This window comes from Miscanthus floridulus, chromosome 7, assembly GCF_019320115.1.
Source record: "Miscanthus floridulus cultivar M001 chromosome 7, ASM1932011v1, whole genome shotgun sequence".
NCBI lineage: Eukaryota > Viridiplantae > Streptophyta > Magnoliopsida > Poales > Poaceae > Miscanthus > Miscanthus floridulus.
This window is the reverse complement of record NC_089586.1, coordinates 25,486,280-25,512,405: the sequence shown is the minus strand read 5'-3', so window position 1 is coordinate 25,512,405 and position 26,126 is coordinate 25,486,280. Positions and strand designations below refer to the sequence as shown.

The 26,126-nt window shown below is 50.5% G+C and overlaps 1 protein-coding gene across 2 annotated transcripts; it reads left to right on the top strand.

Moving 5' to 3' along the window:
- Positions 1 to 19,635: 19,635 nt before the first annotated feature.
- LOC136462876 (zinc finger protein CONSTANS-LIKE 3-like) lies at positions 19,636 to 21,818 on the top strand. Of its 2 annotated transcripts, none has more exons than XM_066461915.1 (3): positions 19,636 to 20,363; positions 20,678 to 20,818; positions 21,075 to 21,818. In XM_066461915.1, exons 1-3 carry the CDS (start codon positions 19,740 to 19,742, stop codon positions 21,420 to 21,422), a joined length of 1,113 nt encoding a protein of 370 aa, XP_066318012.1. In that variant the 5' UTR covers positions 19,636 to 19,739; the 3' UTR covers positions 21,423 to 21,818. The 2 variants fall into 2 exon arrangements, with proteins under 2 accessions (XP_066318012.1, XP_066318013.1); XM_066461916.1 differs by having other exon boundaries at positions 19,637 to 20,363; positions 20,681 to 20,818.
- The last annotated feature ends 4,308 nt before the right edge of the window (positions 21,819 to 26,126 follow it).

Here is a 26,126-nt window from a genome sequence, read left to right as displayed (position 1 = left end):
AAGCGTGCTCGTCTCCTTCCTATGTGCCAACACCGACGTGTTTGCTTGGAAACCTGCAGACATGCCGAGGGTACCACAGGAGAAGATCGAGCACTCTTTGAATGTCTCGCCGACCGCCAAACCGATCAAGCAGAAACTTCGCCGATTCACGCCAGACAAGAAGGAGGCTATTAGGGTAGAAATAAAACGGCTCTTAGCTGTCGGATTTATAAAAGAAGTGTATCATCCTGAGTGGTTAGCAAACCCTATTCTCGTTCAAAAAAAGAATAAAGAATGGAGAATGTGCGTTGATTACACTGATCTTAACAAACATTGCCCTAAGGACCCCTTTGGTTTGCCTCGGATAGACGAGGTTATAGACTCCACCGCTGGTTGCAAACTGCTCTCCTTCCTTGACTGTTACTCCGGCTATCACCAGATCTCTCTCAAGGAAGAAGACCAGATCAAGACGTCGTTCATCACGCCTTTCGGTGCATACTGCTACACCACCATGTCCTTCGAACTCAAGAATGCTGGGGCGACCTATCAAAGGGCCATCTAGATGTGCCTCGATCAACAGATCAGCCGCAACATCGAAGCTTACATCGATGATGTGGTCATTAAGTCCAAAACCACCGATAATCTCATTACTGACCTCGAAGAAACATTCGCCAACCTAAAAAAGTACCAATGGAAGTTGAACCCTTCAAAGTGCATCTTCGGAGTTCCATCTGGAATACGTCTGGGCTACATCATCAGCGCTCGTGGCATCGAACCCAATCCTGACAAGGTCTCTACCATCACCAACATGAAACGGCCAACATGCATTAAGGATATACAGAAGCTTACAGGCTGCATGGCTGCCTTAAGCCACTTCATATTGCGCCTTGGCGAAAAAGGGCTATCTTTCTTCAGACTCCTCAAGGCCTCTGAGTGTTTTTCCTGGTCAGAAGAGGCAGACACAGCTTTCGAGTAGCTTAAGTTGTTCCTAACTATGCCTCCGACCATGACGGTGCCACGGCCAGACGAAACTCTCCTGATCTATATCGCTACTACTTCTCGCGTCGTCAGCACAACAATTGTGGTCGAACATGAGGAAGCTGGGCATGCTTATAAGGTGCAACGTCTAGTATATTTCATTAGTGAGGTTCTTAATGAGCCCAAGACTCGTTATCCTCAGGTCCAGAAGCTGCCGTACACCGTCCTGATCACGTCGCATAAGCTCCGCCACTACTTCGAGTATTACAAGATTGCCGTGGTCACCGAGTTCCCTCTGGGGGACATCCTCCGCAACAAAGAGGCCAATGGCTGTATCATCAAGTGGGATGTTGAGCTCGACACTTACTCCATTGAATTCAGAAGCAGGCCTACAATCAAGTCTCAGGCGCTTGCTAATTTCGTCGCTGAGTGGACCGAGATCCAAGAGCCCATCACCGCCACCTGCCTCGAGCACTGGGTGATGTACTTCGACGGTGCCCTTAACATCAATGGTGCTGGTACGGGTATTCTGTTCATTACGCCGACCAAGGATAAACTCCGATATGTTCTCCGGATACACTTTCTGGCCTCCAACAATGCCGCCGAATATGAAGCATGTCTCCACGGACTCCGTATAGCCATTGAGCTCAGCGTCAAACACCTCATGGTATATGGTGACTCTGCGCTGGTCATCAACCAGCTTAACAAAGACTGGTCTTGCTCCAGCGAGAAGATGGATGCATATTGCGCCGAAATCAGGAAGCTGGAAGGAAAATTCTACGGCATCGAGTACCACCATGTGGTACGCGACCAGATTCAGCTCGCTGACCATTTATCTAAGTTGGGCTCTTCTCGCGCCATGATTCCACCAGGGGTCTTCATTCAAGATCTCCTGGCACCATCCATTAAAGAAGATAAGGAAGTTCAGGACGTTCCCCCAGCAGAGCAGCTGGTATTGGCGGTGCCTTCGTTGGCCACCGATTGGAGGGACCAATTCATCAAGTACCTTACCAGCGTCGAAGTACTGACTATCTCTTTTTCTCGTCAGGATGGCGCTGATAAGACTGAAACCGAACGCCTAATCCGTCGAAGCAAACATTACATGCTAGTAGACGGCAACTTGATGAGGAAAAGTGCCAAGGAAGGGATTCTATAAAAATGCATCATCCAAGAAGACGGAGTGAAGTTACTTCTCGAAATTCACTCTAGTAGCTGCGACAACCAAGTAGCTTTGAGAACACTGGTCGGCAAAGCTTTTTGAGCTGGTTTTTATTGGCCCACGACCATCTCCGATGCAGAAGACCTCGTCTGAAGTTGTGAAGGATGCCAATTTTTCGCCAAGCAAATACACGTGTCGACACAAGAACTACAGACCATTCTAGCTTCCTGGCCCTTTGCATGTTGGGGACTGGACATGATTGGCCCTTTTAAGCCAGCGCCAGGTGGTTTCTGGTACGTATACGTCACCATTGATAAGTTCTCCAAGTGGATTGGGTATAAACTGCTCGTCTTGGCTACTGCAAAGAAAGCTGTCCAGCTCTTCGAAGACATCATCCATAGATTTAGTCTCCCAAATAGCATCATCACCGACCTCGGAACTACATTTACTGGCCATCACTTTTGGGACTTCTGCGAGGACCGTTGCATCTCCGTCAAATATGTCTCTGTTGCTCATCCTAGAGCCAACGGCCAGGTCGAACGAGCGAATGGCATGATCCTTGATGCCCTCAAAAAGGGACTATATCAAAAAGAAGAAAAGCACCTGGGCAGATGGCTCAAGGAGCTACCAGCGGCAGATGAGCCGGCCCAGAAGAAGAGGAAGATGACAGTCGTCGATCCCCTCAAACCGGGTAGCATCTCGCTTGGTGGCGACCAGACCACTCAACAGCAGAGGACCGCGGTGCTCGAGTGGTCGGATGACGACAAAACTTCGGTGGCTCCTCTACCGAGCACTGAAGTACCTCCACGCAATACTTGCGTGGAGGAACAAGCGAGGAGAGGCGAAGAAGTTCCTGAGCAGCAGGCAACGGGAGTCCCCAAGCAGCAGACGATGGGAGTCCCTACACAGAAGGCGGAGGGAGTCGTAGAGCGGCAGGCAAAATAGAGGCCAACGGTGGAGAAAACCGGACCTCCACCACAGAGTACAGGAGTCGACCCCATGGCCGCGCCTGGGTGCTCGGATAGGTGTCACCGGTTTAAGAAAATGTTCTTGCAGACAAAACCGTTAGTATACTTCCTTGGAGTTACTTTGTTTTAATTTCTTAGCTTTTTTGGCGCTTGACGAACTAATCTGATGTAGAGCGAGACGTACAGAGGGTCTGACCCCAGCAGTCTAGACTGCCGAACCACCGAGGGCTGATCCCATAGTGGAAACAACGCCAGCAGCTACCGTCCCTGAGTCCTTGAGTGCTCGGCAGTCGGAGGAGGAGTCAACCGCTCCTGCTGGCGATCTTGGCAACGATGAACGAGCGACAGATGGGTCGGCAGCGGTGCCCGAGGCAACGACAGGAACCGTCGGGTCTTCAAGAGCAGAGGCTGGAGTTGCTAGCAATGCGCCGGAGTCTAGGGCGGTGAAGCCGGTGGTGCCCGAGGGACAAACGGCGCCTCCTAAGGCATCGCAGGGCATGGTCAGAGCTGCTGTCCAGCCACAGAACCCCCCGGTGGTGCCTCAAGCTACGGTGGAAGAGGACGAGGTGGAGGAGATCGAGCGCGCTGAACCTCGACTCCAAACTGTCTGAATCCTCCGCAAGTGCGGCGACGAAGTGGTGGTTATTGAGGAGGAAGATACCACTAGGGAGATGAGGAGATTGAAGATCGCCCTCGCCAGAGTGATGAAACAAATTGAGGTCAGTACTGCATCTGGAGTGGTCATCTTTGACGTTGATGATCAAAGTTCATCATTATAATTGTGTATTTGCAGGGGATAACTCGGACTGCCGAGCAGCGGCATCAGCTGATAAAGAGGATGGAACCCCTCGCCGAAGAGAACGAAAAACTCAAAGAGGCGATGAACCTGATGGAGAGAAACATCTGGAGAGCCCGGCATGAGCGAGACCTTGCTGAGTCCAACGCGTGAGATCTGGAACACCAGAAGGGGGTCCTGGCCGAGCAGCTGGCGGCTATGTCCGAGCAGCTACGGTGAAAGTCTAAGGAGTTGGCGAGTGCCTCCATGCAACTAGAACAGACTTCCAAGCAGCTCAGAAGCGTATCCGAGCAGAAAGCAGGTATGGTATATTGGCAAATGTGCTTTGTATTGCTGAACAACCATATTTTTGGCAATGACTGTTGTGCTTGTAGAGCAAAACACGGAGCTCAGCTAGCTGCGCCAAGCCCTCAAACAACTCCAAGAGGAAAAGGCGAAGGAGACAGGGCGAGCAGATAAACTGGCCGAGGAGTTGAATGGTAAGTATTTCCTGGTCGGAGTTAATGCTGAAGTAGTTTCCTTTCTTGACGGAACTATGTAATGCTTGCAGACTACCGTTAGAGGGTCAAAGTGCAATTCGATGTGCTGGAGCAGGACGCCCGAACATAGAGGGACAAGTTTGACACCGTAGTTGCTGGAGTCAAACCAGTGCTCGACTGCGTCGACCTAGAAGCGGCTCCTCAAACCGATGGCAGGCCACCGCGCCCGGACATCGTCATCGAAAGGTGCAAGATGGCGTGGGAGAGCTTCAAGAACTTCAATCGTGACGCCGTTGTTACCAGCATTACTCATGCCCTTGCGGTGGTCCGGTCCCACTATCCATCCATTGACCTTTAGGCGATAGGGGGCGGATTCGCTGAAGGGTTGAGCGAGGCGGAGACCCAGCAACTGGAGGATGAGGTGGAGGATGCGACGAGAAAGCTGGCCAGCGACATTGACCTATTTGGCGAGATGAGCGGCGATGGCGAAGCTCGGTGATATGCTCGGTGATATGCTCAGAGATTATGATCTGTAATTTCTAGACAATGTAGTTAGAATGCGCGATAGTGCAAAAAACACTTATGTATGTGATAAATGTTATAAGGTGCATGTTATGCAGTTTGCTTGTAGTTCGGAGAAAAAATCTTCGTAGTTTTAACCATAACGCAATTATACGTAGTACAAGTAGCGTCCAAGCAGTTGGTTTGCTACTGAACCCATGGCCTCGGCTAGCCCATAGTCCATAACGTCGAGCGCAGAGCCCGTGCACGTGTAGGAGGAATAGGCGTGACCAAGGAACCGCAGTCGACCATCCACAACGCAGAGCGCAGAGCCCATGGCATGTGTAGGGAGGGATCAAAGACTAGGTCTTCTCCATAGAGAAAAGAGCGGAACATGTGCTGCTCGGCTGTTATCGAAATAACTTGGAGATATAGGTAGTATAAGCGATGTCTGAGCAATTAGTTCTGTGCTGAGCTCTCGGCCTTGGCTAGCCCGTAGTCCATAACGTCGAGCGCGGAGCCCATGGACGTGTAGGAGGAATAGGCGTGACCAAGGAACCACAGCCGACCACCCATAACACAGAGCGCAGAGCCCGTGGCACGTGTGGGGAGAGATAGGGGACTGGGTCTTCTCCAAAGAGAACAGAAAAGAAAGTATGCTGCACGCTGATCGGCGAAATATCTTGGAGATTTGGAGTAAAGTGTTCGGCGATTTGGAGAAACCCGTTTGGCGATTTGGAGAAAACTTATTCGGTGATTTTGGCTGAAGACGTGCTCGGCGATTTGGAGAAATCGTTCGGCGATAACGTTGGAGATTTGGAGAAACGTGGTCGGCGCGGTTATGACGATTTCGAATTGGAGTTCTCTAAGGAGTAGCATAGTGCTCGGCGACCGTAAGTGGTGGTTAAACCACAATGGAGAAAAAGTGGAGACAAGTTAAGGAGACCAAAACTTTATTCAATATAAAGTGGAGAGTACATATCTGGAGCGTTTCAATGATAGAAACGTATAAGGTTCTCGATGTGCCATGAATTGGGAACATTGATTCCGTCTAAGACACATAGGCGATAAGACCCTAGTTGGGTGACCTCTTTGATGATGTAAGGCCCTTCCCAAGGGGGGGAGAGCTTGTGCATCCCTTCGGTTTTTGTTTTCTACGGAGAACGAGGTCACCGACAGCAAATGAACGACCTTTAACGTTGCGGTTGTAGTACCTTCGCAAGCCCTCCAGATATTAGGCTATGCGGATGCAGGTGATTAGGCGTTCTTCCTCGGCCCTGTCGACGTCCTCTGTCCGAACAGCTACGGCCTGCTCTTCATCATAATTTTCCACCCTAGGTGCTCGGAAGGCAATATCCGCTGGTAGTATGGCTTCTGAGCCATAGACCAAGAAGTATGGAGACACACCGGTGCTGCGACTAGGTTGAGTACACAGTCCCTAGACTACAGCTGGTAGCTCCTTGAGCCATTTGCCCGGGTGGTTTTCTTTTTTCTGATATAGTCTCTTTTTGAGGGCATCAAGGATCATGCCATTCGCCCGTTAGACCTGGCTGTTGGCTCTAGGATGAGCAACAGAGACGTATTTGATGGAGATGCAATAGTCCTCGCAGAAGTCCCAAAAGTGATGGCCAGTAAATATAGTCCTGAGGTCGGTGATGATGCTGTTCGGGAGACTAAATCGGTGGATGATGTCTTTGAAGAGCTGCACTGCTTTCTTTGCAGTAGACGAGACGAGCGGTTTATACTCAATCCACTTGGAGAACTTATCAATGACGATGTATACGTACCGGAAACCACCTGACACTGGCTTAAAAGGGCCAATCATGTCCAGTCTCCAGCATGCAAAAGGGCCAGGAAGCTGGAATGGTCTGTAGTTCTTGTGCCGGCACGTGTATTTGCTTAGTAAAAAATTGACATCCTTCACAACTTTGGACGAGGTCTTCTGCATCGGAGATGGCCGTGGGCCAATAAAAACCAGCTCGAAAAGCTTTGCCGACCAGTGTTCTCGAAGCCGTGTGGTTGCCGCAGGAACCAGAGTGAATTTCGAGAAGTAACTTCACTCCGTCTTCTTGGATGATGCATTTTTGCAGAAATCCCTTCCTTGGCACTTTTCCTCATCAAGTTGCCGTCTACCAGCACATAATGTTTGCTTCGATGGATTAGGCGTTTGGTTTCAGTCTTATCGGCACCATACTGACGAGAAAAGGAGATAGTCCTCTTGGAGGGAATAATTCATCAAGTACCATACAGTCAAGTGGTGCAAGAGTCCGACCACGAGAAAAGGAGATAGTCTTCTTCAACTTCAAGAGGCGTGGAGTCTTTAGGAATAAAGCAAGCACATTCACCGCGAGGTGAAGTGTGCCCACTTAGTCCCCGAGCCTGACAGTAGATGACATAGTCATGTGGTGCCAGTGTCCAAAGTAGAAGAATAGTAAAAGACCAGCCAAGTAGGCAGCCAGTCCTCGAGCGAAGCTTTGAAATGAGAGAGAGCACATTCACCGTAAGGTGAAGTGTGCCCACTTAGTCTCCGAGCTTGATAGTAGGTGACGCAGTCACATGGTGCTAGGGTAAAAAACTTAAAAATGATAAAAAGACCAGCTGAGCAGGCAGCCAATCTCCGAGCCATTTATGGAGATATCTAAAAAATTCAACTATGGAGAAAAAACCAGAGTAACGGCTGTAAAGTAACTATTACCGAGCCTCAATAAATGGCAGTGAAGTCGGCGATTTATTTGGTGAGTGATAACCAACGGCAGCGATAAATTAGCAACGTGGGATGCGGTTGCGTGAAAGCCCATGTTACGGCCCAACAAGCCGCAGCGGAGAATTCAGGAGGACGCAAATCACAGGAACGGTTTTCCAAAAACCCTCGAATGCGAAAGGGTGGGGAAAGTGTTTTATAACTGCGCCACCGCATCCCTCATTCATACCTTTGCCACTTTGACATTCCATCTTCATCCTCAGCCCTCACATTTTCAAATTCGCATCCACGCACACTCCCGATGCCAGTCCCCATCCAGATCTGAGAGATGGCACCGAAGAGGAGAGTTGTGAACCCGAAGAAGGCAAGCCTAAATAAGGCAGGAGCGGGAGCCAGTCGCGACGAAGAGTGGGTGCCATCGCGCATGGGGGAAGCGGAGCTCGAGAGATTGGTGGATGCGGGCGTGCTTCCTGACTGCGTCACCGTCGGATGGTGGCCAGCCAATGGTGAGCCCTTCCCGATGCCTAACATGGATGAAGTTGTAGTCTTCAAGGATTATTTCTGGCGTGGGTTGGGGTTCCCTATTCATCCTTTCTTGTGGGATCTGCTGGAGTTCTGGGCGATTAGTCTCTGTAATCTCCACCCCAACACCATATTACACATCTCGATCTTTATCTATTTCTGTGAGACGTTTCTAGAGGTTCTGCCACACTTCAACCTCTTCAGACATCTGTTCTGGTTGAAGAAGAAGGGCGGCGGTGGATCCAAGGTGGGCGGCGGTGTATATCTACAGCTCTGGGATGGAATGGCCAGCGAGTACATTAATGTACCGCTGAACACCTCTCTGAAAGGGTGGAACTCCAAGTGGTTCTACATGAAACAAAGTCACCCTGCAATCCGCTACGACATCCACCATATCCTAGAGAACCAGAAAAGCTGGTCGGAGAAACTAAACAGTGATGACATGGAACAAGGGAGCTCCTCGACCTACTTGAAGGCGTAGAGATTAGCGGCGAGCTTCATAGTGCGCCGAATCCAGCCCTACAAGGAGAGGGCCCACCCGGGCTTTGACTACAGAGGTGATGACGACGGGACCCGAGAGAGGACGGAATGGCTGACGAAACAAATTGTCCTAGAGCGGGCCGCAGAGCTGTTCGCTCCTAGCGCCTCGTTCCGCTGGCCAAAGCAAACAAGGGCCTTCAACTGCACAAATCAGCCTCCTCAGGTAAACATCTCGATTGTTTTTGCCCGACACTTATAATCCTGACGCATTGTCGAGCAATGAACTGATGCACTTATGCAAAGATCCATTCATAGGAAAGAGCAGTGTACTTCTCCGACGTGCCGAGGGGTGATTGGCCGAGGGGTGTAGACGCCCGGCCACCGGCTCGCCCTGAGGAAGATGCGGCCAACGCTCCGTCAGAGTCCGGGGATGGTCGGACAGAAAATTCGCCCCCAGTATTGGAGAAAGTCCGGGAAAAAAGAGCAGCGGCAGACAAGCCGGCCCAGAAGAAGAGGAAGACGGCGGCCGCCGGTCCCCTCAAACCGGGCGGCATCTCGCTTGGTGGCGATCAGACCACTCAACAGCGGAGGACCGCGGTGCTCGAGTGGTCGGATGACGACGAAACTTCGGTGGCTCCTCTACCGAGCACTGAAGTACCTCTGCGCAACACTCGCGCGGAGGAACAAGCGAGGAGAGGCGAAGAAGTTCCCGAGCAGTAGGCGACGGGAGTCCCCAAGCAGCAGACGACGGGAGTCCCTGCACAGCAGGCGGAGGGAGTCGCAGAGCGGCAGGCAAAACAGAGGCCAACGGTGGAGGAAACCGGACCTCCACCCCAGAGTACGGTAGTATAAAATAGCTTGCGGTGCACGCCGAGCAACGCCGTGCACGCCTTGATCTTGTGGGCTGGGCTACCTCTGATGGTGCGGCCCATGTCTTGTCTTGTGGATACCAGGGGCCATACCCCCCACACTAATGCACTCGATGTCTGTGAAAGCTAGCATCGTCTTTGTAGAATTTGTTGGAGAATCTTTAAACTATCATCGTAGTTTGATTTTTCTCCTCGAGCTTCAAAATCTAACATCCTACCCGCTCAACTATAAAAATCATTTACATTAGCTCTCTTACCTGGTTTGAAGTGGTTTTCAAAGTGGTATATCATCCCTTTTTAGTTTTAAAATATGGTAAATACACGATAAGGTTTTTAAACCATGAAAATATCTCTAAGATTCTAAAATTCCGAGAAAAAACAAGAGATAAATTAATATACGTCAAACCTAAATAAAATATTTCGAGCTTGTGAAAAAATCTTTAAAAGCTTCTAAAAGGTAGATTTAGCTCTAGGAAATGAAAATAATTTAGAAAAATGTATAAATTTTACAAAACAATATAATCGATGCATAAAAAATAAAATACATGAGTGCCGAATGTGTATTTATCCTGGTTTCATTTCATGATTGTATTGTGGAGTTTTTTCCAAACGTATTTAGGCATAGATTATAATGTTTTTGGGAATTTGTGTTTTTTTATATATTTTGTCCATTTTCCTATAGCTAGATCTCATTTTTGGAAGCTCCAAGAGATATTTTCATGAGCTTTAAATATTTTTTGGATTTTGCATATCTCAATGTATCTCTAGGATTTTTCTCAGAATTTTTGAAAGCTTGGAAGCTTAGAGATGTTTTTTTCATGTTTAAAAAACCTTATTAGGTATTTACGAGACTTTTTTACTATGAAAAGATAAAACCACCTTAAAATCGCTTCAAAGTATGGAAGAAAGGTAGTTTAAATGGTTTGAGAGTCGAAGTGGTAGGATGTCTGATTTTAAGATTTTTGAGTAAAAAAATAAGACTATAGGAATAATTTAGGGGGGAGGCGCTATCCGTATGTGTTCCTTTACATATACGTGTCTGACAGTGGGCCTATATGTACGCGGTAGGTGTAGAAAATAACATGGATAAGGAAGAGATAGAATTATAATGATAATTCTCTAAATAGGTGAATTGTAATGATATATCGTCGAACTTAAAAATGGTATGGATAAAAAAAACATTTTTTCTTTTGTGCGAGATGGACGTGATTCGGCCATTAACAGGTGGTCTGCTTCTCTGCGGCCTGCCTCAGCCACGCGAGCTAAAAAGGAGCGAGCAGCCTGAGCCAAGTGATTGACGCCTTACTGGTCTTTACCTCGGCCTAGTTTTGCCCACAAGCCTTTTTCGCGTCCGCGAAATGGCCGTCTCGGCTCATCATCTGCTGATACGGCACTGTCTGTCCTTCACTCGACGGTAAGCGGCCCATAAACGTCGCGTCGCGTCGCGAGAACGATGAGCGGCCGCCCGCCATCGCCGTATCCGTCGGCGCCGAAAGACGCCGGCACGTACGACCTGCCCCGGTTATTCTCCGGCCTGCCGGCCTGCCAGTCTGCACGTGTGGGCTCCCTGACTTGAGCAGAGCCGCAGAGGCATTTGCCTCGAGTCGACGGACGACGGTGGGCTATCGGCGCACGCAGGCACGCGTGCCTTTCCTGATCGGTCCATGGATGGATCTACTCCTACGGTGCGCGTGCGTACTTCTCCAGCGGGCACAGCCACCGGCCGGCCGCGTTTAGCCCGTCCATGTGAGATCGGTAGGCGGTCGGACTGCACATGCACGCGCCGACGCGGCCGGCGCACCGAGGCACGGAACCCATCCAGGGACAAGACACGAGAGTGCACATGCATGATCTGCTACGAAAAGATGTATAGGGAGCTCCAGTTGAACTGTTGAAGGGGACATGCATGATCTGCTACGATCCGAAGTCAAAAGTAGCAGTAGGAGTCGGAGATCATCTCGCCAGCTAATGGCGCGATCTCCAGCGGAGATGCTCGCAGAAGCGGCAACCAACCAAACGAAGCAGCAGTGGACTGCAGCAGTACTGAGCATGCTGGATTCGGCAAAGCGGCACGGGCACATGCATGCCGCGCGCGGCCGGCCGCCGCACCGGATCGCGCCCGCGCTGTCCCTGTCCGTCCACGGGATATGACGCCATCCTGTTCGTCATCACCCGCGCGCCCAAATGACCCGCCTGCCCTCCGGTGCACGTCCCCGTCCCCGTCCCCTCCCCCGCGCGCGGTTGCCTTCGGCGGCAGGTCACGCGACGCGATCGTCGCCCCCCTGCAGGCCAGCGGAGGCCGACCGGGCGGCGAGACGCGACGGGCCGGCGTCCGCCGTCCGCGTCGTCGACTCTCATGCGTGCGTGCTCGCGCTCGCCCGCGCGTCAACGCGGGCAGACCCGCGCCGGCCGTGCCGCGGAAACGCCGCCGCCGATCGAGTCGAGTCGAGCGGTGGAGCACACGCGCGGGGCCCTGGCTACCACGGGCAGCGCGCGCGCCAAAGTTGCGGTGGATTTGCCAGCCGCCCGGCCGGGGCCCTCCGCCCTCAGCCTAGCGCATCAAATCCGTTGGTGTTTCCGAGGGAGATTTCCCTCTGGAAAGACGAGTTTTGGACGGTCTGTCTTTCCTGCATCACACGACTGTTCTCTGTTCACGGTATCCCTAATCCCTTTTCAAATCGAAAGTACCTGGAATAAGGGTTCATCACAGCATAGACTTGTTCAACAAACGGACGTAAAATGTGCCGCGTGCCGGTCGGGGCCACTCCTCACGCGATCGCGGGCGATCCTTGACGTGTATTTGTGCAAAACCAAAACAGTTTTAGACTGTTCTAGAAAATTCGTCAGGGTGAATAATTCTTACTTTACGACACGAGAAACGTCTACAGACAGATTAATAGTAGCTCAAGATCGAACGAGTGCTATCCCCCTGTCGTCGTCGGCAGCAGTATACGGCATTCAAATCTTCGGGGTAGATATACGTCAGAGCAATTAATCTGCGTGGACTCCCCCGGAAAGTTTAATTGGCGTCAGGCCTGGCCATCCGGTGAACTTTGCCCGGGTCACGGTCATGCACCGAGGCCATTTGCGACATTTCGCGCGCGCGCGGCACGTCGTCGCAGCCTCGCAGCGCAGATCCCAGCTAGTGCCCGACTGGTCTCCGGGCGGGGTGGGAAGGCAAAGCCAGCTAGACGGACGTGGACCGGCAGCGATGGTATCACATGTCAACGATGAAGATAAGTGGTCGTTAATTACTCACAAGTACGTCCATTAATCCTATACTTTTCAACTACTTACGAGTATATAACTACAGTAGTCAGTACTCTTGACTGTCAACGCGGGCAGTGGCTGGCCAAAACGACGACGTCAAACCGCCCACCATAAAGCTAACCTTTCTACCCCTATACCAAGGAGTGATTAATTAAGGGAAGTTTTTCTTCTTCACCCTTATTAAATAGGGCTGCGGGTGTCTCCAATATAACAACTCATCGTAGTCCAATTGGTAAGCATTCTGTGGTCCGGGACTGGTGGTCCAGTGTTCAAATCCTGAGAAGCTCTTTTTTTTATCAGTACGTGGGATTTGCATGGCGCTGCATGCGGCTCGCTCGTTGCTTTGCTGCATGCTCGCTCGCTGCATGCGCTCGCATGGCGCTGTGCACGGTCGCGTTTAGGCATGTGTATGCACCCTCTGCCGCGTTTTTTTTCCATTGGCGCTCGTTCGTTTGTTGGCGGATGCACTCTCTGCCGCGCTTTTTTTTCCACTGGCGCTTGTTCGTTTGTTGGCGGGTTATTTTCCTTCGTTTGGCGCTCACCGTGCGCTCCAGCGATTCCGACGTGCTGATGTCCGGCACCATCTCCATCTCCTGCTCGACGCCGTCTTCCGTCATCATCTCCATGGAGTCCGGCGCGAGCTCCATCTCCTGCTCGACGCCGTCTTCCGTCGTCATCTTCATGGAGTCCGGCGCCGACGCCGACGCCGACGTCGAGTCCGCCGAGGATGCATCCATGGAGCCTGGCGCGGCCTTCATCTTCTACTACAGCAAGGGCGAGCGGCCAGAGGCGTGCGGCGGCGTGCAGATGAGAGGCCAGCAAGTGCGAGCGGCGAGGGGCGTACGACGGCGGCGTGCGGATGGGAGGCCAGCAAGGGCGCGCGGCATGCAACGTTGGTTCTGCAGCAGCATGCAACGTTGGTTTTGCAGCATCCAGCGACGTGCGGATGGAAGGTCAAACGCGCGTGCACTGGGAGCCCAATCGCGCATGCGTCGAGCGCAGCGCTAATAACTCTAGCGGCGCAGGAGCCCAAGCGCGAGGGGCAGCTGCGTCCAAAGCAACGTTCCTGCAGCAGAACGACTTCTTTTTGTCAATTCCTTTCAAACTACAGAACGTCTTCCTTTACCAGTATGGAGGGAGTACACCGGTTAGAATAAATCTACAGCCACACAACAAATACCTGCTCCACAGTCATGACCTATGCTACATCCACACCCATGAATGCACCCAGAAAATATAACATCATCAAAACAGATGCACCATATTATCTCTTAGTCATTCTTTCTCATTACTCATCCAAATCCGACGGCTCATGTTTAGGGGGTGTTTGGTTGAGCTTTTGGCTTTAGCTTTTGGCCCCAAAAGCCAAAAGCTCAACCAAAGGGACTGCTTTTGGATGCTGCTTTTTCAGAAGCAGCTGCTTTTCCGTAGTTCATTTTTGAAAGCTGGTTTGACCCTGCTTTTGGCTTTTGGCTTTCTGCTTTTCGAAATTGGTGGAATAAAAAGCTCTTCCATAGTTGTTTCAAGAGAGATAAAGATAGAAGATATATTTTATACTTGTTTAACCAAACAGCTTTCAGCTTTTCTACAGCTCACAGCCCACAGCAGCTTTCTCACAACTCACAGCCCACAGCAGCTTTTTCCCACAGCCACAGCTCAACCAAACACCCCCTTAGTGTGTCTACCCTCTCCCCGACGCCGACTCTCCCTCTCCCCAAGGCCACCCTCGCTCTCCCCGACTCCAACTTTCCCGTACCATCGATCCAAGGCCGAACGCCGCAAGGGCAGCACGCGCGACTCCTCCACTCCCTCGTGGATCTCCCATCTCATGGCCAGGCTGCATCGAGCGAGGGCGTCAGGGCGAATCCAGTGGCGGCGGCTCCTGGCCACGGTTCTCGGCGAGTGCGGAGCTGCGGCGGCGCCCGACTGCGGGGCTCAGGGTGCGCGGGTAGGCGGCGGCGGCGCCCGTCCACGGGACTCGTGGCGCGTGAGCCTAGCCGCGGGGCTCGGGGTGCGTGGGGCGACGATGGCGGCGCTCGGCCGCGGGACGACATGGACAGGCCTCACCCAGCCGCCTGCAAGGTGAGATTCGATTTGGTCGCCTTTGCATCCAACAACGGTGCGTTTGAGCCCCGGCAGGGGCGCGGCGGCCCAGGGTTTGCGCAGCTCAGGGTGCACGGATCGATCTTCTCTCCCTAGTCCGCTGATCCGTGGAACGATCAAAGCGCGGGCACGGTCCGCCCCGGGGTTCCGATCTAGTCCTCGCCTCACCGGAGGAAGAGCTAGAGGAGATGAACGGCATCGGGCAGCCACCAGCAGCACCATCAGAGGCTTCGGCAGCAGCAGGCTAGGTACTGTGCGCGTGGAAGATGTTCGATCATAATGTTTTAGGTTTGTTTTGCGAGTATTTGATTGACGTGTGGTTTTCATGCGGATTTTGTTTTGCATTGTGTTGGTGCAGAGGGATTCATATCCAAACGAGCTGTCGGTGCAGTTGGGGATCACAGATAGTCACGTCCCGGTTTGTTTCAGCTTGTTTCAGCTTATTCTCTCTCACAGAATACTATTCAATCATCCAAAATCAGCCATGCTACAGTAGCCATCTGTACCCTCCGAACGCGCTGAGTAACGTTTGCCGGTTCAAGAACTGGAAAACTCTGCCAGCCAAGATTGCTCGGCTGGCTAAGGACTGCACATGTGTTACTGGCAAACATACATGTATGCTTTCTTCCATCTTAAGCTTGAGATTTATGAACCTACATATTAAATGGCCTCGGATCTTTTATGCTATTGATAAGCTTTGCTGAAGTGCCAAGATATAATATCGTTTCTATTGAATACTCTTGTCGAGCATAATATTTTATTTTATTTACTAATGAGTTAACCATATAACATTATTTGATATTTACACTCATAGTGGTTTTTTTGCAGTTTTCATCTCTTTCTATCTTTCTATCAAATTTCATGGCTGCTGATGTGGACATACACAAACCTAGGAATGCACTGGAAATACGCTATGAGACTGAAAAGCAAATAAAGGCAAAAAAACCAGTCTACATGGCCTACTGCTGCACTGTTACAGTTTAATATATGAGAGAACCCTACTGTCTAGATGATACTGCTGTTTCAAACATGTTTACTGAAAGTCAGACAGGTAATCAATATTCACACGTCCCTTCATTTAATCTCTCCTTTTGAGAATTTTTAAGTGTTTAGAAGCACTATGAAGTGGAACTATGTCACTTTATGAGCCCCGTGTAAAGTAGGGTTGTAGGAGTATTTAAGGCCCTTTTTCTCTCCAAATTACCAATGCAACATGGTAGCCTTATTTTGTTTACTGGTCTGTGTTTCTCTGTTGTTGCCATCATTGCATTCTTCCCCTGAAATTGTTGCTTGTTGATAGCATGTACATAAATACTACTCTTCAAGCAAAATTAAGTAACCTTCACTGCAGTTGAAGGTTACTCTGGTGTACATATTGACTATTACCATTGAGATCAGGATTCTCTATTTTTACTACTACCATTGAAGTCAAAATGAGCTTGTGATGTATCTATTGACTTTTGTTCCTTTACAAATACAGTGGAAACAAATCAGTTTGGATTTCATCTCATAGGGCAAAAAGGAATAGCCATAATGACAGGACCACTGCAACAAGTATGTGTGCTTGTCGGAGATGCGCAGAGCAGGATGGAGTTCATGCATGGAGCTTTATTGGACATCGGTGAGTAAATAAACATGGGATTGGTTTGAGAGTAACTAAACTTTCTTTAGGACTTAGGACTCAATTTCTATAATATAAATTTGTTGTGGAAGCTTGAGCTTTTCATGCATATAAAGGACCGATTGAAATAGAACCCATAATGTACAATATGTCACTTGATAGTTTATATTTTCTCTGCTATCTTATTTCTGATTTCAATGAGGTGAACATGAACTAACATGGACTCCATAAATATGATTCACTATTCTGCATTCCATCTTTCTTAATTTGTAATTGACAATGGTTTTACTGTTTTACTCCATGAATATTGAATAGTTATTTTTTGTGACTCAGATTCAATTTTTATGCTTGAACCGACTCCATGCCTACATTAGTGTTTTACTGTTGTGCATGTTTAATTGATGAGCTATTTGTCTTGCCATGACTGGATATACTTACCATTGCGAACTTTGAATTTAACGAGGATCTTCGACCACCATTGTAGTAATCACACTGCCTTAACTTCTGTTCTTACTCACTAGACTGAGACTTATGCAACCTATGTTGATATAATTATTGGTGTGTTCACATAATAAGGTTCCCTTGAATGTAGAAGCCTACTTTTTGTCTAAGCTTCTAAGCTTCTCGTTCTTAATTCAACTTCATTATGTTTTCACTAATGTGTAGTATTGATAGAGTATATAGCCATTGCAGGTCCAAAATAATCTATATGCACTCCCATCCTGATTCATTACTTATCCATGTGTGTCGTTATGTATAGTCAAAATAATCTATAGTCAAAACCTTTGCTTGAGTTATGCTAGGGGTCTTGTTGCAAAAATACAAACGCCCACCACACTCTTGCTGGGAACAACAACTTACAAGAGCAGAGCAAAAGACGCTTAAACAAGCATTACACGGTTTAGGTCCTCAAAGGTCAGCCAACAAAAGCTACCCAAATCAGAACCATCAGATCAGTCCTTCAACTTCAGAGTAAGCCACCACACCAGTACGCTTTATTTTTGCAAAGAAATTTTCTTTCCTTTGACAATTAGTATCACCAGATATCATCTTTTCTTCTCAAGGAATACTAAGCATTATTTTGGAGTAAGAACTGTCGTCCAAACATTTTGGTGGTTCTGTGTGTATTTTGCATGTTAGTATGCAATTGTATTGTACTGATCTTGTGATCCACATGTCTAGATTTAATGGGTGGCTGCCCCGCACTGTACCTATAGTTGTGGACACTGGAATTGTTTCACTTGCTGCTACGCATTTCTGAATTGTTTCGCTGTGTGCCTGCAGCTGAACTGGTACTTCACATTTGTGCAGGGGTTCGTGAAGCAAATGGTGAACCTAGTTCTCCGCCGTACTCATGGGTTCCAATGGCCTCACCAAGGCCTCACTCGCCTTCCCAGTTACCCTGCGCAAATCATGTTCAAGTCAACCAAGGTAAAATTGGCCGCCTTTTTATTTATTGTTCCCCATATGCTGAAAAATATAATACTCTAAAAAATGTTGGAAGAACAATGCCCAATGTCTTTTTCAACTGGCAATTTGAGTAGCATTGTAGCAGCAAAGTTCCTGGGTTTATGATTTCTTTTTCATCTTTACCTTCTATACATGGTTTTTTGTTTGTGTATTAGCAGAAATACAGTTCCTTTTTGCTAGGAAAAAGAAAAATAAATATAGTTCTTGTGAAATTACAATGCAGTCTGAAAGACTGAAACATCGAACATAGTTAGCCCAAGCAGTAGGAAAAGAATCAAATACACCATGCTCTTTTATCGGTATATATCCTAGGAATCCCTCTTTGCAATTCTTTATAGAGAAACAATCTCAAGTTCTGAACACTGTAGTCCATATCCTGATGACCAAGGATCAGATCCACTCAAAAAGTGTTGCTACTTGCTAGCTACATAGCTTGAGTTACTGAAAAGGAGCTGGGAAACATGAAGATGATTTGGATGCAAATATTTTGGTCTATATGCATTTTGACTTGCCTTGGTGCCTCCCTTTTTAGACCGAGTCACTATTATAATTTTATAATGAACTTAAGTTCCACATGTCTATGCAACAACGCAAATTTTTCTTGTTTGAGATAGTCTACATGGGATTCATAAGTTTACTTTGGACTTAATGTGGTAGCTCTACGGGCGGCTTTTGAATGTAGGAGAGCTTCAAGACTTGCTGTGCCAAGGCGTGTACTCTTGCATATATATTTGTATTTGCATTGTGTTTTTGGCTGCCGATTGGTGTAGCAGGGTGCTGCAAGAGTATTGGCTGCCTTGGTGGAAATATCTAGCCAGAACATGGGATCTCTTCTTGCGTGAATCATAAATATATCTCAGTTATGCTTAATAACTTGACATATATGTCTTTTAGTTATTTGATTTGTCTGGTTATTGGCTGCCGTAGTTTTAGCACAGGTATTATATAATTGCGCGAGACTCAAACTATAGAAAAAACATGTGCATCTCTGAAATAAATCGTGACGTTAACACGGACGGTATACTAGTGTCTCTTAGCGCCTCCTTGAGGTTAACCGCGCGGTGAGGCTGAGTCTGACGCGTCTGAGTTGCCGCTTTCGTACGTCGTAATATCTTCTCGCTGCTGCTCGATCTTATCGTTTACATACATACTCACGCAAATTACCTTGGTCATCGGTTTAGTTAGCTTGTGTCATAAAGCTTAAGCTAGGCTTTGTCGTGCCGGAAAAAGGCAGCCTAAACCGTTGTCTAAGCGTGAAGTTTAAATATTAGTGATCGAGCTGATGATCTAGCATTTACACGCGGCGATAAGCTGCAGGGATGCTACGATTAAATAGCGTAATCCGTACAGCGATTTTCAGAACCCTGGCTGTCTAGTGACCTAATCCCTGGCGGCCAAGAGGCCCAAGACCAGTGATCGCCATGCTAGATCCTCCCAAGACGATAGCTCGAGCGGGCCCCACGGCTCCCATGACCCGGCATCGGCACGTGGGCCTCCGCCACCCAAAAATCCACGAGATCAACATTTCGCGTATTTTCGCTTGGCCCGCGGCGGCCCACGTGTCCCCCAATCCCACGTCACCGTCGCCGCCCCTGTCCCACCTACGGGTACCATCTCCGGTCCCTCCCACCCCAACAAGCGCGCCCACCCCGACAAGACGAACGCGGGCGCGGCTGCTGCTTCAACCTTCTTCCCCTATAAAGCAAGGAATAGTCGCAGCTTGCTCCAGCTTCGCAAGCTTTCCTGCTAATTAATCCTGCCATTAGCAGCAAGCCATTAGCAAGTGCCATCATCACGGCTGCCGGTTGAGAGATCGATCGATCGAGGAGATCACGTACGTTCGATGGAGGCCCTGCAGGTGGGGAGGTACTGGGGTGTCGGGGGACGGCGGTGCGGGGCGTGCGGCTGCTCGCCGGCGGTGGTGCACTGCCGGACGTGCCCGGGCGGCGGCGCGTACCTGTGCGCGGGGTGCGATGCGGGCCACGCGCGGGCGGGGCACGACAGGGTGTGGGTCTGCGAGGTGTGCGAGCGCGCGCCGGCCGCGGTCACGTGCCGCGCCGACGCGGCCGCGCTCTGCGCCGCGTGCGACGCCGATATCCACGATGCCAACCCGCTGGCGCGCCGCCACGAGCGCGTGCCCGTGCAGCCCATCGGCGCGGCCGCTCCCGCCGCGGAGGCGCTGCTGTTCGGCGCCGCCGCGGAAGAGAAGGACGACGACGACTCCGTGGCGGCGGCCAAGGTCGTCGTCGACGCCGGTAAGCTGGACTTCCTGTTCGCGGACGTCATGGACCCGTTCTTCGGCCAAGACTTCGCTGGTGGCAGGTTCCCGCACGCCGACAGCGTTGTGCCTAACAACGGATCCGGCGTAGGCGCTGTGGACCTTGACTTTGGTGGTGGCGTCGCCGCCGCAGCCGTCGCTGCCAAGCCGTCCTACAGCTCCTACACCGCGGCGTCGCTCGGGCACAGCGTAAGTGTCCTTTGTGGCGCTACAGGAAAGACTTTAATATTTATTTTTGTCTTGACGTAAAAGATAACTCTTTTGGTAAATGAATCTTTAAAAAAGAAAATACTTAATTTTGAGTTATGTCTCTTCTCACGTCTAAAATGAGTCTTTCTGCTTATGCTTTTTCTGGTATCAAAATGAGTCTTCCAACTCGTACTGGATACTGTCGGAGGCTACAGGAGACTCATTTGGGTCCCGCGGTGTGTCTCCCGGAGACAGCCTTAGTCTTCCTAGATTACGTAGCACAGTACCTAATCTTCCTCTCGCCTTTGGTTTAGCAGGGCTCGTCGTCGGAGGTCGGCCTGGTCCCAGACGTGATGTGCGGCCGCGGCGGGAGCGTGACCGGCGGCGTCATCGAGCTCGACTTCGCGCAGTCGAAGGCGGCCTACCTGCCTTACGCTGCAACTCCTACCCACAGTGTAAGACCAGCAGCCTACTTTCATAGTCAGGACCAAGAGGACATGACCAAGAGCTTACAAGCTAAATACGACCCAGCCAACAGGCTACATGTGCTCAGCGCTCCCAGGCCCAGCTAGATCATATCACAGCAGCCTACTTTCGTAGGCAGGACCAAGAGCGTGCAAGTTGCTATAGCTAGGACTAGGAGCCTAGGATGATCGATGATGGATATGCAGTTATGCACCCAACTGAACTTGGTTTTGGTATGTCGTCCAGGTGTCGTCTTTGGACGTGGGTGCGGTGCCGGAGCGCAGTGACGGGGTCATGGCGGGCAGGGTCGCGACGACGCCGGCGGCGGCCGCGGAGAGCAGGGAGGCGCGGCTGATGCGGTACCGTGAGAAACGGAAGAACCGGCGGTTCGAGAAGACGATCCGCTACGCGTCCCGGAAGGCCTACGCGGAGTCGCGCCCGCGCATCAAGGGCCGCTTCGCGAAGCGCGCGGACGACAACGACGCCGACTTCGACGCGGCTGCCGCGGCGCCGGCGCGGTCGTCGCAGCAGCAGCCATCCTACCCCTACGTGCTCGACTTCGCCGCCGGCTACGGCGTCGTGCCCACGTTCTGACGACGCGTGCCGGCCGTGTGATTATTGCTGCGCGTCGATCGCGTGCCCATGTTTTTGAGCCGGCCGATGCATGGATTGGGCGTTGGGCCGGGTGTGACGCGCGCACGAATCCAGCGCGTGCGTGCCTTGCTGCATGCGCTCGTACGTGTTTGCTAGAGCGGCGAGCTCTAGTTGGTGATTGCATGCCGTTTTGAGCTAGCCATGGTTAAAATTAGCAGGCTAGTGTGTACTCTGCTACTACGTGTTTGCTGGAGCGACCAGTTCTAGTAGTACATACGTTGTATACTTGTGTAATTTTGGATCAGGATGATTGCTTAGCATCTGACGGTCTATTTCAATGATCGATGTATTATTATGCTATATTTGGAAAGGCCTCGATCTAGGGCAAATTGTGTTCACTAGTCCATTACTTGCGCCATCGCACGCGCCGGCAAATGACCTGTTTAAGGTGCATGTAAAAAATCTATTTAATCTTTGCATAGAAACAATATTTGAAGTTCAATGTAGATATTTCATGCACACGAAACTGAAAGATTTGTCACTTTCTTGTTAGTATTTAGAAACAAACTAACTTAAAATGCGTACGTAGGTAGGAGGTTACCAATATGACAGCAGACGACACCGTTGTCTTCATAGAGCACGTGGATCAGTTTCTGACATCATCATCATATCAACCTGGCAGGAATAATAATAGACTGAAGTACGTCATGTGTTAATAACATAGCATGAATAAATTCTTATAAGCTAGGGAGCATTGTATTTTGTTGCTTCCTAATCTATTAGCCACACAGAAGGTAATGCAATCCCAAAACCTCATACAACTCCCATAGAAATAACCCCTAATAAATATACTCTGAATAATCTGGTTTGAGAAATAAGCATTAATAAATGGTATTTTCATATTGGGCAATATACCAGTTTGGCAGGACAACTCTTAGGTTGTATGTATGGCTAAGATAAATATAAATACTTAGAGCACTCAAATACTCATTACTCCACCCCCTCTCCCATTCCTTTTTTATTTGCACCTATTTTCTTTCACTACAAAGGTCATGTTCATATGCATATTGGGAAACATTAGAACTATAATCAAAGTTTGAAGATTAAGTACTTCGCCTACTATTTTGCTCATCATGGTTGCAGAACCTAAGTATAATATATGTATGTTTTCACGTTGGTACAGAGACCAATCATAATCAACATGAAAGGAGAGGAGGTCTAACCAGCCCACACCCTACAGAACGACAAGAAAATTACAGTGACCATGTCGATCGGTGAGAGAAAAGTTGCAAATGTTTACCTTGGTCTCGCTTTCTGTTGGTTCAACTATGAGTGGCAGAAACATGTCATGGAAATACAACCACAACGCCTATATAATTTAGAGGAAAGGGTGAGCTAAATAATAGTAATTCCTAGTGACATTTCTCTTTGCAAACTAACATGTTGTTTTAAAGGGTTGTAAAGTTTCTGCTGGCACAACGAAAAAGGTCAGTTTTTTCCCAATGAAGACAGGATTTTTTAGAGGTTTCAGAAACATACCGATCATCATTTGTTCTTCAACTTGAAGCTTCAAGGCATGGTGACAACCGGGTTACTGTCACAAATTGCATAATATAAATAACAGGGCATGGCCAGTACCTCACAAGAGAATGAACATCGGATCATATGCTTGAGCAATGGGTACGTAATTTTTTCGTCACAGGCTCAAGAAGAAAAAAATAGCAGGTGTGAAAACTTCAAAGCAGTCTACCTATGGCGAATATTACTGGAGTTAAACATCGCTGTAGCAATCGAAATGTACATATCAATTTGTGCTCTGTTGACAAGGGAAATAAGTGACCACCACTCTGGAAATGTGGTGAGGTAAGATGGCAAGAAGTAGTGATGAGAAGTACACTATCTGTTGTGGCCTCTGATGCAAATCGATCAACATTCAAAATGCCCAGGCACTCATATGGAGCTAAGCTGAGAGAGATTACATAACCTTTGTAGCAGTGATAGTGACGTGGCAACTGGCAATTGGTGCTGTCCTCCCAGAGATGAACACAGAGAAGGCAAACATTGGAGCTGCAGGCATTATAGGTCAACCAATAGAACATGATTCATAGTCAATGTAGGGACAAATTAGAGAGACAAAAGCAAAATCATAAAATAAGATGAAACGCGAGCACCTGAGACTGGTCTGTACCAAACATGGCACTGTCGAGGCCCACCCGCACTAGGTGCGGCCACCATACGCAGCCACAGTGGGAGAAAGGGAGAGGGGGAAGATGAGGACGAGAGATTTCTAGGCCATGCTTCTGCCCTGCGCCGGCAACGCCATGGTGGGGACCCACCCCCGGCCAGGGGCATGGCCAGCGAGCACAGGCAGGCAGGGTTTGGTTGAGGAGCGGCCCACCCCCACACACACGCGGAGCGGCGGGAAGGGGCAGCGCGGGGGACGCAGCGACGTCACAAATAGCTAGGGTTTGGTCGAGCACACGCGGAGCGGCGGGAAGGGGCAGCGCGGGGGCAGTGGCGGTGGCGGCTACCGGCATGGGCCTGTCGTGCCGCTCCGTGGCTGAGGACGTCTACCACAGTTGGGGCAGCCACCGTGGCGGCCCACGTGCAGCGCTGCGCAGCAGGTCGGGTGTGGCGTCGGGCCGCCAGCGCGGCGCGCGAGGAGGCGCGAACCTGTGGGACGAAGCCACGTCGGGGTGGCAGCCACGGCGGCGTCCACGTGCGGGGGGTAGCAGGGGCCAGCTCGCGGACGTGTGCCACCATCCAGCCGGTGCACTGGCCATCGGTGGAGCCCATGCAGGTGGATCTAGTGGCGATGGGGAGGCCTCGCGCTGGATCTGCCTGCTCGCCGTAGATCCAGCGGCTCCGTTGCTGGCGCGAGCCCCACGCCATGCTCCAGCCTCAGATCCGCCAATGGGAGGGGCCCCGTGAGCGGCCGCTTTAGATCCACCACCGAGGTTGCCGACATGACCTCCCCGTCGTCATCCATGGCCACCACGAAGGTCACTCCGCCGCCAGAGCCGTCGGCCACGTCAGGGCCTCCGTTGGCTGGCCGCGCGCCTGTGGGGACGATCGGCGACGGAGGGGAGGGCACGCCATGGGGGTTTAGGGGGTGGGGGAAGGGGGAGGAGGAGGGCAGCCACAGCCGCGCCGCGCCGCCCGTGCGGTCCGTGCACCATCACCATGGTGGCATGGATCGAGAGAGGGAGAGAGAGAGAGAGCAGAGAGGAGGAGGCCGTCGGGGTTGAGGAGAGACGACGGGGGTTTCATAGCGGGGGCGAGGGGCTGTAGCGACAGATGGAGGCAATATGTACCGTTGATCGCCACCCTGAGCGGCGGCCAATCCTTCCTGCTTTGATATATAGAAATGTGCTAGTATATACTCCTACTTTGGAGTATCAAAGTTCTGTACGACATATTGAGGCCCTAGCTGCCACGCAGTTCAACCTATGATCCTAGCCTTCGATTGAAATGGTTGCGCACGTATTGATTTATCAGTTTATGTATGCGAATGTTGTGAGGCATTTAGTTTTAGGAATTACTCTACCATAATATACAATAAGATAGGTCGTAAGTGCATCCTATATATGAAATTTGTAGAATGACTTTAGAGTGTTTTAGCTATGTACCATTAAAAAAAGATGGTTGTTACGTACGAGTCATTTAAAAATTTGAACACACCTAGATACCACTGTCCGAACTCTTTTGCCCTCCACATCATTCCGTTCACATCCCATCATGTTTGCACTATTTGACGGCCCTGACATGTGAGCATAGCTAGTAAAGAAGTCCAAAATACCCTTCATCATCCTTCCTGCTCCCCACGGCGCTGCCAAATTTTTTATTTTTACCCCTTTTTTGAATTTTTTCACAAATATGCCCCTCAAGGTAAGATTCAAAATCTGGACCCTTAGCTCGACGCTATCGTTGCTGGAGCCGAGCTTACACGTCTCGGCGCCAGGCTCGAAGCAGATATGGCAGTGACATGACAGGCAGCTCGGCGCCGTAGATCTTGGCGCCGAGCTCGGCGCCAGGGTTACTAGCGCCGAGCCTATCTTACGTATGGGCCCCAATCCTTTCTCTCTTCCTCTCCCTCTCTCTCTCGCACCTCCCTCGCCCGAGCAGCGCACCGCCGCCGCCGCCCGTGCCCTCCCCGCGCCCGCGCGCCCTCTCCCTTGCCCGTACCCGCGTTCGCCCCACGCCCGGTCGCCCGCGCCGCGCCCCGCGGCCACGCTGGTTCCCTCGCTGGTCCCCGCACCCACGCCGCGCCCTTGCCTCGCCCGACATGATGCCTGCGCCCGTGGCCGCCTTGGCCGCGCCCCACCGCGCCGGTGCCGTGACTGTGACCGTGCCGCCCACCGTGCTGCCCGCGCCCGCCGAGCCGTCCTCGCCGCGTGGAGCACCAGGCATCCCACGCCCGTCACACGCCACCACTGTCCTCGGCTGTGCCCCCGCCGGCCCCGGCACCTGCAGCGCCCGGTCGTGCCACCACCGGTCCTATTCGTCGGCCTGACCCACGCCCGGCGTCCGCTGTGACTCCGTCGACATCCGCGACTCCATCGTCGGATAGGTAAAAATTATGAATTTGCAATGTGCGTACTTAGTTAGCTTTGATTGTAGTGTAGTAATTTTGGCATTTATTATTTACTAGTTAATGTGATGACTCAGGTAGTATATTTAGTTAGTGATCTAGTGAGATAGATA